The sequence below is a fragment of the Schistocerca americana genome, chromosome 2 (genome assembly GCF_021461395.2).
Source record: "Schistocerca americana isolate TAMUIC-IGC-003095 chromosome 2, iqSchAmer2.1, whole genome shotgun sequence".
NCBI lineage: Eukaryota > Metazoa > Arthropoda > Insecta > Orthoptera > Acrididae > Schistocerca > Schistocerca americana.
Window position 1 is genome coordinate 190,885,675 of NC_060120.1, and position 16,252 is coordinate 190,901,926.

The window sequence follows — 16,252 nt, forward strand, 5'->3', positions numbered from 1 at the left end:
ATGAAACTAGATTTTTTAATATATATACAATACAGAGTTAAAGATTAATATTTCTGTTATTTACCCCATTCCCTTCAATGGCACAAAATGCATATACTATATTTATAGATGTATTTATTCCTCTTCAAGAATTCATCTATGGTATAGAAGGAGTTGTCAAGGAGATATGATTTCAGGTTATTTTTGAAGCTATTACTGCTGTCTGTCAGACATTTTATTTCATCTGATAATTTGTCGAAAATTTTTATAGCACCATCCTTACACTATCCTTTACTCAACCTATCTTTGGCACAGAAAGGGGTAAACCTTTCTGTGCCAAAGATAGGTTGAGTAAAGGATAGTGTAAGTCTTTCTTTTTTCTAGTATTATAATCATGAATGTCACTGTTGTTTTTAAAATGATCCATGTTGTCGAGAACAAATTTCATGGCCAAGCGGTTAAAGGCGCTACAGTCTGGAACCGCGCGACCGCTACGGTCGCAGGTTCGAATCCTGCCTCGGGCATGGATGTGTGTGATGTCCTTAGGTTAGTTAGGTTTAAGTAGTTCTAAGTTCTAGGGGACTGATGACCTTAGAATTTAAGTCTCATAGTGCTCAGAGCCATTTGAACCATTTTTGAACAAATTTCATTAGCGAGTAAATGTACTGTGGGGCTGTTGTAAGAATGCTCAATCTTTTAAAATGATGCCTACAAGATGTGCGACTATGAACCCCACACATTATTCTAACCACTTTCTTTTGAGCAGTGAATACTTTTCGTCTAAATGTTGAGTTACCCCAAAATATTATAATTTGAGAACTGACCCTTTCTAGTGTGCTACTGGAAACCGTAATGATTGACGTAATCCAGGACCTAGATTTAGTAATCCACATAAATGTATTCTGGTCAGTTTCTTCGGAAAGCACATTTCAGACTTAGTCGCAAGTCTGCATAAAAAGTCATCCTCCAGTTAACTTAGCCTAATCTTATTAAGAGTGGATCTAGCTGCTTTATGAAGCTTGAGGTATTTCCACCTATGGGCCTCTGAACTGTTAGTAGGACAAGTTTGCATGTTTCCTGATTCACCGTTGTTTAACACATCAAACTGAAGGCCTGGGACTTCACATTTTTTTCATGTAGAGCCACTCCTTTTTATCTTCTTAGTGCTTCTGTAGTAGTATGATACTGGCATGTACCAGTCAAGACAATCTGTCCATTTCAGTGATTTTCAAGCCATGTTCTGGCACGCACAATATACCAGCTGACAGCCCATGTTCCATTTCATTTTCCTGCATGAATGTTAGAATTTCTTAATTTTTATTGATGATATTTTGCTGGAAGATAAAAAAGTGTGTTCTTTAATACCATGGCTTTGTCCAAACTCTTTTTTTTAATGGCTGATGTTCAAGGGGAACATACACCTAATGTATCACTGAGTTGTTCATTTTTCGCATATTGTAGTACACCCTTGGATGTAGGAAATGCCACTGTAGTGTGATGCACTTCTCACGCGTCTTTGATAAATAGAGTTCCAAAGTTTTACGAGTGTGTTATTGTTCTTTCCCTAAGAAGTGATTCGTAGTAGTGACACAAGTTTTTGGTGGAAAATAAGGCAAGAAAGAGGAAAGAAAAAGGAGACACTAAATTCAAATACAGTACAGGTATAATTTTTGACTGATGCCGTAGCTGGTTGTACCAATGTTGCTGAACAACAGTTAGCATTTTCATATGGAATTCAACACACTCACAAAACTTTGATCCTCAATTACTTTAAAAGCTCGAAAAGCACATCATACCAGAGCAGCATTTGCTACAACTAAGTATGTACTAGAAATGTGCAAAATTGGTGACCCTTGCATATATGCTTCCCTTAGTAGCTTGCAATCTTAAGCCCCTTTACTGTAGGTCTACTTCAGAACTTTTTGGGTTGTCTGGATGCTTTTGTACACAGTCCCAGAAACATTAAAGCTATTGGAGGTAGCTCAACTAAAGCTACTGAATTTGCAGCATCTCATGAAACTTTGGATTTGGAATCTTTGACTGTAATCCAGTGTACTGGTCTAGCCCTAACATTACTACTGCAAACTGGTACTTGCAGTTATGCTAAATCTTCTTGCACAACTGCTAAGTCAGCACAGAGTTTCAAGACAAGCTGCTCTATCTTTAGTATTGTGTTGTGGTATATTGACTATCACTGAATCTCCAGAACTGGCCAGCACCATTTCTCATGTGAGTTGTATTACAATAGCCTACATGAAACAATGCTGACTTTCCTCACTCTTGTTTTGCAAATCAAACTGCCTTTTCTTGGTGCTAGTTACTTTATTTATCCCATACGTGTTTCGCCTTCTCCTGTTCTAAGGCATTATTAGTGGCATCTATAACGATACAGTTTTGTTAGTGATAGAATATCAAACAGTTCACTTCATGAATTTTTGTAAAAAAAAAAAAGTAATTACTTACAATTTGCTGATCTGCTTTTTCTCACATCTGGTCTGGAGGTAGCACTACCACTTTTATCACTACCATATATTCATATCTTCGTGTTCTCGCCATCCACATGCTGTTCACTAGTGAGAAACACGGTGAACAGTGTATGGATGGCGAGCACGCAAAGATATGAATATATTACAGTGATAAAAGTGGGAGTGCGACCTCCAGACCAAATGTGAGGAAACACAGATCAGCAAATCGTAAGTAATTACTTTTTTTACAAAAGTCATGAAGTGAACTGTTTGATATTCTATCACTAACAAAACTGTATCGTTATAGATGCCACTAATAATGCCTTAGAACAGGAGAAGGCGAAACACGTATGGGATAAATAAAGTAACTAGCAGCAGGAAAAGGCAGTTTGATTTGCAAAACAAATATTTATAAGCTTGCTGCGGAGGATGGCCACATAAGCAAACTTGTTTCCTCACTCTGATTGCCATTATAATCATTTTGTGGCAGTTTAATCATTTGTCCACTTTGATAGCAAAGCTTTACTTAAGGTATTTGGTTAAAACCATTGTTCACTGAAAGATGACAGTTGAGGGATTTCTAAATCTGACTTCTTGATAAAGTAGTTATTAAATGAGAATTATTTAGGAACAATCAAACTATGTAATTTAAAAGTGACATGTAAGTTTAAGACTTTGCTTAATGAGACATTTGTTTACAAGAGAAAATGAAAATTATTGGTGAAATATTATGTTCACATTATTTGTAAGCCAATTTGTTTGATCTAAAATTTTGATTAATCAAGTTTGTATAGTAGATGAAAACATTTAATGCTACAAAATGGAACGGTTCTAGGCGCTACAGTCTGGAACCGCGTGGCCGCCACAGTTGCAGGTTCAAATCCTGCCTCGGGCATGGATGTGTGTGATGTCCTTAGGTTAGTTAGGTTTAAGTAGTTCTAAGTTCTAGGGGACTGATGACCTCAGAAGTCAAGTCTCATAGTGCTCAGAGCCTTTTGAACCATTTTTTGCTACAGAAATGTAGGTTAGTTTAGTTCACATCCAGTATACAATTGACATAAATTGACATAATTTTGTTCAACTAATAGTCTTCTGAACATTGAAGTTAAACAAAACTATTAATTGTGTAAATATATTAAGGTTTTGTGAAAATTAAATATTAGCTTTGTTGAACCAGTATACATATGTGGTGGCTGTTCATTCAGACATGTCCAAAAGAACAGGCACTATTTTGATTCTGTAGCCACTGTGACTCAAGTCACAAAGGAATTAAGACATTAGCTGCCAGTGAGCACTGATGTATATCAATGGGATAAGTTAAAAATTTGTATCTGACCTGGATTCAAACCTGGGTCGCCTGCTTACTGACTCTCCCGCTTATTATGCAGATGCTCTGACTGCAGCACCATCCAGGCACAGTAGTCACCACAAATGTACAGACTACCCTTCAGTGCAGATGCACACCAAGCTTGAACTCTTCCGGGGATCGCCAAGATGTTGCGAGTAATGACACTACTGAGCAGGGGCACTCCATCAGAAGTGTGTGGTTTAAGTTGAGGATCTGGATCTGACAGGAGGAATGCCAGGGTAATCTGTGTAGTTGTGCTGACCACTGTGTCTGGATGGCATAGTGGTCAGTGCAATTGACTGGTAAGCTGGAGACCTGGGTTCAAATCCCAGCCCAACATAAATTTTTAGCTTGACCCATTATTTTAAATCAATGACCACTGGCAGATAATGTCTTTAATTCCCTCTGCGGCCTGTTGAACTAGGTTGTTGGGATGTAGTTTCTCATCATAACACACATTATCTTGTGGGTACAGGCATGCTATTATTGCTATTGATGTAGATGTGATAAAGTTAAACTTCTCTAACTATGAAATTGTTAACTATTAATTTAATTAATGTAATGTGTAATTCTATAATAAGACATTTCGTGATCACAGCAATCACATATTCAATACTTCCTAATCTCTTCATGCACTTCCATCAAATGTGCGGGTGCGCGCGCGCATGTGCACGCATAACACGCTGGGTGCATCGTGTTTTATGCACAATAGAGGAAGACAGCACTTACCGGCATTGCTGGTTTACACTGTCTCTGCCTCACTCCAAGTACTCCAATAGTTCTCCTTGCAACAGGAATTTCTGCTCCACCTGAGGATGCTGTTTCGTTTTCTGACTCTTCTCTCCAAAACTGATACACAAAGTGTTGTCACTCTACCTTTTTAAAGTAATACTCATTGTTTCATTTAGGTCATTCATAATCAGCACTACAGTGGCAAAATTGTGGTTACTATGCAAGCACAAATATAAAAATGAATTTTAAATGCTTAACCCACTTCCCGAAGTGCATGTTACTGGCAGAATTGGCGAAATGACACTTTGGCTGGTGTCATGTAGTACACTTAGCCTTGCTCCACCAGTATCCTTGTTACATGAACACACTTCCATGAGAAGAGAAAAACTCAAAATTTAGTTAGTTTCTCATCTTTTAAGTGTGTCTTTAAACCATCCATTACTCATATGCAGGTGAGTGGTTGTCAATCCTCAATGTTTGTTCAGTTTAAGATCTTCTTGAATTTATTTGTCCACACTATCACGTATGATGTTCCAGTATTTGACTTGTGGTATTATTTTAATGTATATTGTTCAATGGTGCATTTATGACTTTCATCATAGTTGATTTTGAGAGAAAACACACTCAATAGATTCTTTCAAATGTTGTTCATCATTCTTGATGTTGTATTTTTGTAGACTTATCTTCTCCTCCTCCAGTATAAGACAGAGAGCATGTACACAGAATAGACGTAACAAAATGGTCATGATTTAATATTGTAGTGCTCAAATATTTGTATTTTAAGTGTGTTATACTTAATAAGTGCCCAATGCACGATGAAGTTACTACAGATCAATTAATGGAGCTAGTATTACTCGCTTGTGGGCAACTTGTGCACCAGTTATATTGTAACGTTACTATATTTCTGCATCAGTGGGAAAATGTCAAGAAAAGCATATTATATTAACTTAAAATGTAACCAAGAACTCACTGGCCGCTATGGCCAACCCGTTCTAGGCGATTCAGTCTGGAACCGTGCGACCACTACGGTCGCAGGTTCGAATCCTGCCTCAGGCTTAGATGTGTGTGATGTCCTTAGGTTAATTAGGTTTAAGTAGTTCTAAGTTCTAGGGGACTGATGACCTCAGATGTTGAGTTCCATAGTGCTCAGAGCCAATTGACTAAACAAAAACTGTTGAAAAATGTAGTCCCTCATTGTGCTTGTGTTGTTCGTACGTAGGCAATAATATGTTTGGAGATAAAAGTTCAGTCATATGCATTGCCTAAGCAGGCTGTTAATATTGAAAATAGATAATTTCGTTACTTGCAGTTTGGATTTTTGCTTAATATTTGGAGTGTTGCCTAATTTTGCTTCTAACAGCAGAATTTATCTGCTTTAACCATTTTACTTATACTATTTGTTTATCATTATCTAAAACTCAAACAAATGCAAGTTCCATGTAATAGTTGTAGAACATACTTTCTTTCATTTGCATGTACCGTTATAGTCATTTTTTGTTACTGTCATCAGATGTTTTGTAATGCCTACAACACCATTTGAAACAAAAGTTAAACTGACAGTCATAATACACCCTGCATCTCTATGCACTATTAATCGTAGTAATATTTTATAGGCTAATGATACAATCTTTGGAAAATGAAACATGTTCAGTGTGTAACGAATACACAAAAACATCTGTTCATTGTTGATATTTGAGAGTAGTGTAGAAGGTCAATGGAAAAAAATTGCTGCCAAGGAATGAAGGAGATTGTGATTTTCTACGGTTATCACAGTATGATGTCTGGATCTTTGTTTTAATGTTGGTTTGCTTTCCTTTTTTACATACATTTCTAATTTGAATGCTATACTGTTGCAGGTGTGGTGAAGCAAGATGCACTTATCAAAGCACTGGAGACCAAACAAATCTGGGCTGCCGGTCTTGATGTTACTACCCCAGAGCCATTGTCTCCAGACCATCCTTTGCTGAGTCTCAGGAACTGTGGTATGTTACCAATTTAGTAAGATACTTCTTGGGAAATTGGCTTCCAATTTCTGCTTTCTACCATGACTGCTTCAGTAAACTTGCACAAGAGCAAGAAACTGACCAAAATTGGGGACCATTAACTATGTTTTGCAGAAATGTAGCCAAATTACCTCCAAAGTTGTATAACATACTAGCTGAGAAACCCAGTGTTGCCTGGGTATGTATTTATTGCAATATTCTATTAGTCCATCTCCTCTTTCTCCTTTCTCTGTCCATGCCCTCTTCCTCTTCTCACTGTCCATCTCCTCCTCTTCCCTTTCTGTGTCCATTTCCTGTTTCCTCTCTGTCTGATCACACCCTCCTCCCCCATATCTCAGCCCCTCTCTTCCTCCCTTTACCTCTGTCTGTCTTCTCCTCCTTCCTTTCTCTGTCCATCTCCACCTCTTTCCTTTCTCTGTTCATCTCCTCCTCCTCCTATCTGTGCCTATCTCCTCCATTCTCTCACTGTTCTTCTCCTTGTCCTCCCTTCTCTCTCTGCATTATCACACTCACCCCAGTAGGGGACAGTGGTTCTTACCCCTACAGTATTTGTTTCCAGCTTGAACTGATATGTGTACCAAATTCAACTGAAATTGTTCCAGAGATTTAGGATTAACTTTATACGGGTGGCTTTGTTCACATATCAGGGTGTGTTCATGCTCTGGGAAAAACCTGGGAATTCTTTTACCTGGGAGTTTTTTAGAATCCTGGGTTTTTTTTGTTGTTTGAGTCTCAGTTAAATTTTTGTAATTTTGACTAGGAAGAACTGATAGTCTAACAAGGAATTTTACTGTATCCCACCACTGCAGAATAATACTGCAGCAATAAAATGTAAACGAGAGAATAAAACCAAAATAAAGTTTAAGTTGCAAAGTAAATGCGCCATTTACAACAACAAAACACAATGCACACACAAGCACCTGCCAAAAGCAAAATGTGTCAAAGGCTGTAGGATGAAGAGTGTGGAATACTTCATTAACAGCAAACTGCTTCCAATGAGCATGAAGTCATAACGATTTACATGAAGTTCGTTTTGAGCAGTTGCCAGCAGGCACATGCGCAGTTGAGTTGTGTATGAGCAATACCTTCTGCTCTGGCCACTTGAAGTGTGGCTGCAGCAGTAGCAAGAAGCAGTCATGCTACCCAGGAAAAGTTTTCGGGTGCACCCAAGCTGCCAGATTTGCGCAGGTGCAGAGGAGTCTGGGCTGTAGTGGGGAGAGGGATAGTGACTAGTGTTTGTGTTTAGTGATTTTGCTGCTTCCTCTTCATTTACACTTCACGCATCAAATGAAAACAAAATGGATTTCTGTGCCTGGGAGCTATCAAGTGAGTTAAAATACATTCACGTAATTACAGAAGGCTAAAATATGTTTTAGTTTCAGTGTTCTGGTTTTATTTTATTTCCACGTTTTTGGCAGCCAACAACAATGAAATTATTTTTGTCGGTTTGTTAAACAAATGTGGATTTTATTGATCTTTTCTGCAGATGCAGAAATGAAGTGTTTCATTCCACACTATTGACTAGCTTCAACTGTTCACTGAATTTCAGCTGCACATTTTCATCTTCTGGCACATATGGCATTATGCCATAATAAAGAACCAAACATGAGACAATACAGTACTGGCACTCTAAGAAAAGTTGCATCTCGAAAAGTGCACAGGAAAGCTTAATATCAGGTTAGGGCCTACTTTCTTGTAAATCTGTATGTATGAATGTGTCCTTTTAAGCCAAATTATGCATTTTAGTATAGTTTATGAAATTTGTATGTTCGTGGGGTATCTTCTGATGTCCTATTTCTTTTATTACGTCATGTAAGATCTCTTAATGCTATATGTGTACAAACGTATGAGATTCCTACGTCGTCCCAGCTGCCGATGCGCAGTAACACCTGTTTTCTGGTGCTCTCTGGCAGCTGCTGAAATGAACCCATGTCTAAGAGGTTGTGGAAAAATATTGTAAATGCTTTGTTTGAAACTTCATTTTCAAAGGAAATTTCCTTTTACGCAAGGTGAACTATGTTACGTGTGAGAATGTGCAATGAACATCTTAAATCACAGAGATTTGGCTGTCATTTTAAAGTAACACTTAGAGTACCAGCTACTTAGAATAATGTCGAGCCCAGAAGACCAGACATTGTCATTGTTTAAAAATTTATTGGCACATTTGTGTGATGTATGTTAAAGTGTAACACACGCTAAAAAGACCAATATTAAATGTGTAAGCTCAGCTTTTCTTGTAGCTTATTAATCTTAAAGATCAATATTATATGTGGAAGCTTAACTTTTCTTGTAGCCGCACTGTGTACGTTAATTTAAACCATTAACTTTTCCTAGTTGTGTGTGCACGCTGCTTAACAGTGATGTTGCTGTTGGCTGACTACATCATGTGTTGTGCTGGCAAGATCACATGACATGAGCTATGATTGGCTTACAAAAGCACTTTGCAATCTCTGTTTCAGTGCTTTGGAAAACTAAAATGCTGTGTTTGATGGAATTTGAATTCACACTTTCGTAATCAGAAAACATGCAGCGTATCGTAATACGAAAATATGAAGCATACATGTTGCTACAACTCAAAGATCTATCCCAAACGTGTTTCTTTTCTCTCTCTCTCTCTCTCTCTCTCTCTCTCTCTCTTTCTCTCCCCTCCCCTCCCCTCCCCTCCCCTCCCCCCCCCCTCTCTCTCTCCCTTTGCCGTGTTTCGTTTTCCAAAGCTCTGGGAAACATTGGAAAATAAAACCTTTACCATTCAGAGGATTTATATTTTCACAGCTCCAATGGAAAGTACACTGTCACTTATCATGGAAAAAGTGCATTTTCACTTTGGAAGAAGTCTATTTTCACGTGGGGGGAACAGTGTGGTTTTAACCGGGAAATCGGGGAAATTTTTTCCTTGTCCACTTGTACACACTGAATACATACATCAAATATGTTTCACACAGATTTATCACATTTCACACATGTTTTTTTACATATAAAGGGTGATTTTTTTCCACTGTGTACAAACTCTAGGGATTGATTGATGAGTGGATACGGAACAAGAAAGTTCTAATGAACATACGTCCAGAAATGCGGGATGTCCATGCTGGAAAAGATTTACTCAACCAAACTTTGTTATAGAGACTGCGGTCTAATATGCACTGTACCGTATAGCCACAGTTACAGCGTGCATGATTTCCTCCTAGAGGGTGGTACTGTTTCTCATATGTCATGCCATAGCACCCTCTTCTGAATGTAATACAGCATTCTATACAGTGGTTCTGTATGAAAATCAAGAGCTTAGACATGGAGTTTACTTACAGAAAGGCAACAGGCGGCGGGCAACAAGGTTGTATCAGGAGACCTGATCTAATCTGACCTAATTCTAGCCTGCCGGCAACAACTACAGCATTCAATGTTTGCAACAGTGTTTCACTATTTGCCTAAGACAGGGTCGTTTCGGGAAGCAGGAAGTCATGAAGGACATTGTTGAACACCAGACTTGGAAGAAAAATTGATTAATACTGTGGAAGGCAACTACCATGTCAGTACCTGGTAGTTGGCCCGCCAGTAAAGGGTAAACCAGATAACCGTGTGTAACAATCTCCATGACGATTGTTACTACCCTTATCAGTTACAGCATGTACAGGGCTTATTAGTGACAGACTGCCCACATCGGGAGCAGTTTTGTTACTGGTTTCTTCACCAGGCAACCGTGATCCTGGGATTTATGTCATCCATCCTATTCATAGATTAGGCCACCTTTATGCACAGTGGTATCTCAGCTTCCATAAGTTATCTGTGGGACAGTATGCAGAACAGTATGGTGACAGCGAATCATCAGCATTGGTGCAGCTGGAATGTGTGGGCTGGGATAATTGGTGACCTTATCTTGGGACCAAAGTTCCTTCCACGTCACCTAACAGGCTGGAAATATTGTTGTTTCTTGCAGCTGAGTTTGCCTCCCCTTCTGGAAGAAGTGCCATTCATGAGTTGAAGGGTTATGTAACTGCTACATGATGGTGCTCCAGCCCACTTTGCCGTTAATGTCTGGACACATCTCAGTCATGTAATTTTTATAATTTGTATGGGTTACTTTTTCATGATCTCTACATCTACATCTACATCTACATCCATTCTCCGCAAGCCACCTGACGATGTGTGGCGGAGGGTACCCTGAGTACCTCTATCAGTTTTCCCTTCTATTCCAGTCTCGTATTGTTCGTGGAAAGGAGGATTGTCGGTATGCTTCTCTGTGGGCTCTAATCTCTCCTCTGATTTTATCCTCATGGTCTATTCGCGAGATCTACGTAGGAGGGAGCAATATACTGCTTGACTCCTCAGTGAAGGTATGTTCTCGAAACTTCAACAAAAGCCTGTACCGAGCTACTGAGCGTCTCTCCTGCAGAGTCTTCCACTGGAGTTTATCTATCATCTCCGTAACGCTTTCGCGATTACTAAATGATCCTGTAACAAAGCGCGCTGCTCTCCGTTGGATCTTCTCTATCTCTTCTATCAACCCTATCTGGTACGGATCCCACACTGCCGAGCAGCATTCAAGCAGTGGGCGAACAAGCGTACTGTAACCTACTTCCTTTGTTTTCAGATTGCATTTCCCTAGGATTCTTCCAATGAATCTGTCTGGCATCTGCTTTACCGACGATCAACTTTATATGATCATTCCATTTTAAATCACTCCTAATGCGTACTCCGAGATAATTTATGGAATTAACTGCTTCCAGTTGCTGACCTGCTATTTTTTAGCTAAATGATAAGGGATCTATCTATGTATTCGCAGCACATTACACTTGTCTACATTGAGATTCAGTTGCCATTCCCTGCACCATGCGTCAATTCGCTGCAGATCCTCCTGCATTTCATTACAATTTTCCATTGTTACATCATCTCGATACACCACAGCATCATCCACAAAAAGCCCCAGTGAACTTCCGATGTCATCGACAAGGTCATTTATGTATATTGTGAATAGCAACGGTCCCATGACACTCCCCTGCGGCACACCTGAAATCACTCTTACTTCGGAAGACTTCTCTCCATTGAGAATGACATGCTGCGTTCTGTTATCTAGGAACTCTTCAGTCCAATCACACAATTGGACTGATAGTCCATATGCTCCTACTTTGTTCATTAAACGACTGTGGGGAACTGTATCGAACGCCTTGCGGAAGTCAAGAAACACGGCATCTACCTGTGAACCCGTGTCTGTGGCCCTCTGAGTCTCGTGGTCCACCAGGGGCTTTACACTCAGAAATGTCCATTGATCTTTGGTTTAACCTTGAAAACAAGGTACTAACTCACAAGTATAAGTATCAACAAAATCATGATAATGTCTGCAACTGGTCCTGTTGTGTAGTGTTGGGTTGTAACTGAATGTTACTATTACTTCAGCCCAAACATCCACGGTAGCAGAAAACTTAATTCCTACTGTGTTCCAACAGAGCAGGTGGTAGTTTGCATGCTAGTGCTGCTATTACACTTGCTTGATGGGGCATCACTAGATCAAATATGTGGCAACACAATAAGAAATAACCAATAATATTTGTTGACAATTATGGTACAAAACTTTGCTTAACTTTAGTAACAGGTGGATGCATTTCACTTGATATCCTAAATGTATTACAATGAAATTGAAATAACTTTGCTGTCTCTTGGCAGTGAGCAATATTGTTACTGTGTCTATAAGTAATTATTCAGACACTTGTGAGATCTTAGTTTATCCTGGTATATGCATTGTTCAAACAACTTAGGGGAATGCCACCGGGCGACACACTGTAAACATTAGTGTTTACATAGAGTTTCTTTGAAAACTGAGGCACGATATGGTCAACGACAACACCTAGCTGCATTCCCGCAAGTTATTGCACATGCAGACGCTCTTTGTCTGTCCTAGTTCTCTGTAATTAGCAACTGCTAAGTTGGATCTGTCTTCTTCTGATCGGAACCCATGAAACTGTGCTCCATAGCACAATACAGGAAGTGATGACACAGTAGGAGCTGCTGAGAAGCAGTCACTGAACTGAGAGGGTGTCTGTGGAGTGTTGTCTGTTCTTCCTGTCAGCTGACAGATTTCCATCTGTGTCAGTGCTAGACAGAAGCAAAGTAGGCCCTGCTGACAGCACTGACTTTGATTGCTGGCAACACTATTGGCAGAAGAATATAGCTCTCTGGCAGACATGGTGTGGAAACATAAAATGGATCCGATTAACAAGCACCACCTGGAGGCTGCTGCTTGGAACGGAGAGGTGCCAGGTTAGTGGTTGTGCCTACGTGGGTGTGGTATCTCATGTTGTTGTTTATCCCCTTTAGCCACATACACATCTGTCATGTGAGGTGGGGAGGGGGGGGGGTGTAAGCTGATGAACCCAACTGGCTTCATTAGGGTCTTGCTTCCGTGCTTGTTGACATCTATTCACCTACAGCTGGTTAAGCATGTGCCATTTTAAGGTCCAGATGCTGCGCTTAGTTATGGGGTGCCGTGTACACTTCTATCAGCTCCTCGCTGGCTGGCTGAAGCTGGACCCTGCTGCTGGAGGCACTGGTGGGGACAGCTGCTGGCTGCTTCAGAATGTCCCTCAGACAGTGGTTGCATACAGGTCTTCTAATTCTGTAAAAGAAACCAGCCTAGGTGTTCTGCCAATGTGCATGTGAGCACAGAGCAGCCTGATTTGATTCTTGTGGTATGTTACAACTCTATACCATTTATTTTAAACATCATGTTGCCAGCCTGCTGTGTGACTCTGCCTGGTACCCGTGTCTTTTTCGTACTTCTACATTGAAATGGGCACCAGATATTTAAGTTTAAAAAATTTTCTTTACAACTGTTTTTGAAGATCAGCTTGTCAATGCACAAATAGTTTTAAAATTGATGATGTTTGATGCAGTCTCCTGTGTAGTTTCTAAGCTGGAGACTGTGCATCGTGTGGAGCGCCTCTGTACTGAGAGTGGAAAATCAATAAAGCATTGTCTTTATTGCACAGTTGAATGTGCTTGGGCATGAGTGACTTGAAAGTTCATTTGTATCTTTCACTGAGTCCATTGGTGTCAGGATGAAACTGTGTAGTTCTGAAATGTGAAATGCTATAGGTTTCACAAAATAGTTCAAATTCTTGAGAAGAAAATTGTGTTTGTCAGAGGCAATAGATTTTGGCAGTCCTTCAGTAGAGAGGACCTTAGACAAAGCCTGAAGATTTCTATGATACCTGTATCAGAAAAGGAAATTTGTAGAATGAGGATGGGTCAATAGTTCCTGAGAAAAGGTCTGGTAAAATCAGTATGCAGACATGACCAGGGTTCTGGTGTCTGTGGCCACAGAAAATATTGACATGGCAGAGCTGATTGGTATTTTTGACGTAACTAGCATTTAGCTAGCATTATTTCAATGTCTTTGTCAGTATTTTTCTAGTAACAATTCCCTGTGGCATTGATGTAGCATCTGGGCCTTGGATAAAGTAGCACAGGAATAACTGCTCATGTACCAGAATGACACCTTTGTTCACTGGAAGTGGATGCCTTGTATTCCAGTAAGATTTAATCTCTGGCTGATTACATAATTTCTTATCGTTAGGCCACTCTGTTTGACTATAGTGTTTTATCTTAGATAAAATAGGCTCTTCAAGGACAATTTTAGCAATTAAATTTGAGTTTACTGGGCAATTTTCCTTGGTGTCTTGACTGCTGGTATCTATTGAAAAAACTAATATCAGTTGACGAGTCAAATTTTTTTCTTTTGCTCTGTTGGGATATGTGAAAGCAAATATGCATTCATGTGTTGTGCTGTGGACCTGAATACAATTTCGTAGTTGCATTTTGTCGAAGTAGCACCTAGCACTGCGAACTTTGACCTGTCCATGGAAGAACAGTATTGTCTGATCCAAAGACAGCCACTAAAAGTTTGTTGTCCATGAGGAGCATAAATTTACATCCATAAATGCAATCATGAAATTTCTTCACTGAAAATATAACCAAGAGAGCCATTTTCATGATCCAACTGTAAATTTTTTTTTTTTTTTTTTGTTTTTTTTTTTTTGTTTGTACCACAGTCAGTCTTTGAAGCGACACGGTTGGTTGGTCAAAACCACGACAGTGGTGTGACAGAAAGGCACCTATAGCGTAGCCTGACGCATCCATAGCTGTTGTGAGAATTTTGTTTGGATCATATGTTGTAAGACATATGGTACATTGGCCCTAGCCCACTGTATGTCACCCCACTACCCTCTTCTTATGTGCACAGCACCAGAGCATAGCTTGTGCAAGAGAACAACGGGACAATGACAGAAGACTTGCTGGTAGCCTGTCTCGTGGTGATAGTGTTTTTTCCATACAGCATACCTTTTGACCAGGTAAGACACAGTCCTCACCTCACTCTACTACAGGTCACGCTTTAGTTGTGAAGACAAGGATGTATGAATGAATGCCATGAGGCTCCATTGTTGGTGATGGTTCACCCGAATCTTCTTCAGCTTTAGGCCAGGAGGCTGACACACATGATTATTTTAGGCAAAGTTGTCACTCCTGAATATTTATAAGTATATGTGTGCTTTGAAGAATTATAGGTTTAATGTTTCTTTAAATCATTCTCTTCAGAGTCATAATGGGCAAAATTGGTATATTTATATATGATGGGGGAGGGGGGGGGGGTACCCTGCAGATGGGTATATGAGACAAGATGGGAATTTGGGTCAGATAGAAAGCATGCTTGGATAGCTTTAGTGGTGGTAAAGGCAACTGCGCACGTAAAATGACAAATGGGAAATCCAGGTTCGAGTCCCAGTCAGGCACAAATTTTGACTTGTTACAATTTAATTCATTTCATTGCTCAGTTGTGGGCAATGTCAGATTCTATTTCATTTTGCGGTGTAAAACTAGTATAGTTGTTGCGTAAAAGCCTCTAACTAAATGGGGGGGGGGGCAGGAGGGGGAGGACAGTTAAAAGACAATTACATAAAGCTTTCAGCTACAGCCTTCGTCAACAAAAGAGAAACGCACACCATTCATACACACAAGTAAGCACACCTCTTGTGTACACGACTGTCAACTCTGGCAGCTCGGGCCAGAACGCAGCCGCCCCAAGCTGCTGGAATTGGCAGTCATGTGTGCTTGCTTGTGTGTGTGAAAGGTGTGTGTTTCTCTTTTGCTGACAAAGGCTGTGGCCAAAAGCTTCATGTAAGTGTCTTTTAGTTGTGACTGCCTGCAATTTAACATGTCTTCTTTACAGTAAGTAGCAATCTATCTTTTCCTACACTTTTGATATCTCTACCTGGCATTTTCATTGTTTGATTTCAAACTTAACAGTTACATAAATTTAGACAATATAGTCCGTGGAGAGCAGTGACCTGATGCTATACTTAAGTTAAAATGAGCAGTTGAGATCTCAATAATATTTGTTTATTAACTGGTTTCGGTTTATGTAACCTTCATCTTCAGAATTTTTGGCCCCATGTGGCTGGTGCTGGTGGCTCCTCAGTTTTCTTGCACAACAAAGATTATACATTCTCACTATTGTGGTATCAAGAGAAAACTGAGGAGCTGCCAACACCAACCATAGGAGGCCAAAAATCCTGAAAATGGTTTTTACATAAGCCGAAACTGGTTAATAAATAAATATTATTGCAATCTTAACTGTTCATTTTAACTTAACCTTTACCATTCAATTCAAACTTTTAAGACAAACTGCACTAGCAATTTATAAATGTCTAAATTCATTGGAAAGAAGTGGATTAACACAT

The 16,252-nt window shown here is 39.6% G+C and overlaps 1 protein-coding gene across 3 annotated transcripts in view; it reads left to right on the top strand.

Annotated features, from left to right (window-relative positions):
* The window catches only part of LOC124591218 (glyoxylate reductase/hydroxypyruvate reductase), a 65,388-nt gene that overhangs the window by 33,994 nt on the left and 15,142 nt on the right, over positions 1 to 16,252 (top strand). For all 3 annotated transcript variants that reach the window (XM_047131719.1, XM_047131717.1, XM_047131718.1), the window contains exon 6: positions 6,381 to 6,506. In XM_047131719.1, the coding sequence (XP_046987675.1) occupies positions 6,381 to 6,506 (126 nt within the window). The remainder of the gene's footprint in view (positions 1 to 6,380; positions 6,507 to 16,252) is intronic.